At 40.8% G+C, this 2,846-nt stretch overlaps 1 protein-coding gene across 1 annotated transcript; it reads right to left on the reverse strand.

Annotated features, from left to right (window-relative positions):
* Positions 1-1,193: 1,193 nt before the first annotated feature.
* Positions 1,194-2,636, reverse strand: LOC127101852 (uncharacterized). The gene has a single exon (XM_051039287.1). It carries the CDS (start codon positions 2,634-2,636, stop codon positions 1,194-1,196), a length of 1,443 nt encoding a protein of 480 aa, XP_050895244.1.
* Positions 2,637-2,846: the final 210 nt, after the last annotated feature.

Genomic DNA, 2,846 nt, shown 5'->3' on the forward strand with positions numbered 1-2,846 from the left:
GTACGTACATGTATTACCTGGATCGTATAGAAAATGATGAAGATGTCCAGTGTATGTTTTCGGCACATAGTGGTGAAGTTAATAGAGGAGTTGAAGGTCCACTTGTGTTGGTTGTTGTTGTTGATTAGTTTTTTAATTACCAGTTGTGTTGGTTGTTGTTGTTGTTTAGTTAATGTGGTCTTACTTTGTAACCATAACCCTTTGATTAACAAATGTATTTCATAAATGTTTGTTCCCAAAAGACATTAGAAATACACAATGGTTTATATATATTACGTGCATAGTAGTTAATAAATAAATAAATAAACATAGTCATCTGAACGGATATTTAAAACAACAACATAGTCATCTGGAAGGTCGTTGGGATGGTCCTGCAACATTAGGACATTTCCTACGCATGTGTCCTATTTCACGACAAATTCCACACCTTCTCTTCTCCTTCTCAACGTCATCCACCTCGGTTCTAATCCTGGTGTTGTTTGGGCGCCCTTTCTTCCTCCTTCTCATAGAGTCGTCGTGGCAAAGAGTAAATCCTTCATATTGTGGCCAATTCTCCTCATGGGGAAGTCCTAGGAAACTCTCCTGATAGACCTTGAAGACGTTAAGAATTTTGAAGACGTTTGGAATGTGAATGGAATAGTCCTGGCGTATGCTCGAACATGCTGCGATTACATGGGAGCAAGGTAAGTGAAATGCCTGAAATTTCCCACAGTCACAGTGTTGTTTCCTCATATCAACACTGAACGTTCTGGTTGATCGACCGTCGTTATGATTAATCTTCTCTTGGACCATGAAATAAAATCTCTCTCGGTCGAACTGCATGACGTTATGCGTGTTAGCTTTGATGACTTCCTCAGCCATCCCCTTGTTGCAGTTATCAGTGAAAACCTGCCCAGAGGCTAACATTTTTGTCCACTGATGGCCTCTTCTACCAAATAGTGATCCTAAACGATAGTACGTAGATTTGACCAATGCAGTGATTGGAAGGTTCCGGGTTTCTTTCAACACCGCGTTCATTGCTTCTGCTAGGTTAGTTGTCATGTGACCCCAGCGTTGCCCTCCGTCAAATGCCCTTGCCCACTTCTCGCGAGGGATGTTGTCTATCCATGATAAAGCGTCGTTGTTTGTTCTTCGGATTTCCCCCCGATAGTAGTTAAACGTTGCCTCTGTTAATGCATAACCCATGTTAACAACTATTTTCCGCAGATCCTTGTCTTTAATCTCCCGCATGAAGTTTCCGCGATATGTCTAATGCAATAGACGTGTGATGAAGGAGGAAACTGCCATCCATTTTTTGGGTTGTTGTATGCATTCTTTATTGATTCATGCCTGTCTGATATTAGGCATAGATTTGCTTGGGGGGTAACATGCATTCTCAAATTCTTAAGAAAGAAACTCCAGGCTTCCTTTGTCTCACTTTCAACCAATGGGAATGCTATCGGAAATATGTTCCCGTTCCCATCCTGTGCCACAGCCATCAGCAGAGTCCCTCTGTACTTGCCATACAACCAAGTTCCATTAACCTGCACAATTGGTTTACAATACGCGAAGCCACGTATACATGGTCTAAACGCCCAAAACAGACGATGAAATATCCTTTGGTCACCCAAGTATGAACCATCATTTGAAATCACAGGTAGGGTTTGTAATTCTATAATGGTACCTGGCAGATATGTTTTCATTACCAGTATCCACTGCGGAAGATCGTTGTAAGATGTCTCCCAGTTTCCATAGAGCGACTCAATCGCCTTACACTTTGCAATCCATGCCTTTTTGTATGATATGATATACCGGTATTTCTCAACAACATGAGCAATGATAACCTTCACCTTAAGAGAAGCGTCCCGATTTACAAGCTCCATTATGGTCTTGCTAATCATTTCTGAACTGAGTTTTGTATGGTCTTGTGACATGGAAGTGGTTGTGCACGTATGAGGCCCACTAGACTTACCAACTCTCCACCTTGAGTTGCCCTTGTGCAAAGAGACCCTGCATTTGAAATTGCATGTTGAATTTCTACATTTGATGACAAAACGTACACTGTCAGATTTAACCACAGAAAAATCTAGACTACGTTTTATATGCCATTGTTGCAACGCCAGAAGACACTTTTCCTTATCTTCATACTCTATGCCCTCCTCTATTTCGTCAAAGTTGTGAGTTGGTATGAAACTGCCGAAAACGGAGATTGGTTCGGCATCATCCAAACTTATATTTTGCATGTGCACAGGTGGGTTGTATAAACTAATTGGTTGCGCTCTTAGCGCAACGGCCGGTGTGTCTAATATTTCCTCATTGCCATCGTCATCGCTAACACCGAAAAGATCTTCAAATCGAACCTCCTCAAGATCATCCTCACTATTCTCGCCCACCTCTTCATTTGGTATGAAAGGTTCATTATTTTGAGTCGGCTCTTCGTCAATGGCTTGACTCATTCCATAGTTGTGTGACTGTACAGATTGCGTTGGATAACAGTGATTTTCTTTGTGAGACGGTTGTTCCTCAACATTGTCACTCGGTTGTTCTTCAAGATTATCGACTAGACGAACATATATCTCAATGCTGGGTAATTGAGATAATGTTACATGACATTGAAACATCGACCTGACATCTTCGTCGGTCTTAATCGGTGTCATTATGTGAAAGACGGTATTATCATCTCCATTAAATAATGGTTGACGATAAATGATCTCCATTGAGTTTTCCCTTCAGCGTGGGAATCTAACGTTGCAGGGAATCCTTACAAAGTTTTTTGCATGCATTACATGCCATGCAAGAGTCTAATCCTCTACTCAAAGTTTTACCAAATTTTTTTATTATAATTTTACCACTATAAATATTCAATA

Source organism: Lathyrus oleraceus, chromosome 7 (genome assembly GCF_024323335.1).
Source record: "Lathyrus oleraceus cultivar Zhongwan6 chromosome 7, CAAS_Psat_ZW6_1.0, whole genome shotgun sequence".
Classification (NCBI taxonomy): domain Eukaryota; kingdom Viridiplantae; phylum Streptophyta; class Magnoliopsida; order Fabales; family Fabaceae; genus Lathyrus; species Lathyrus oleraceus.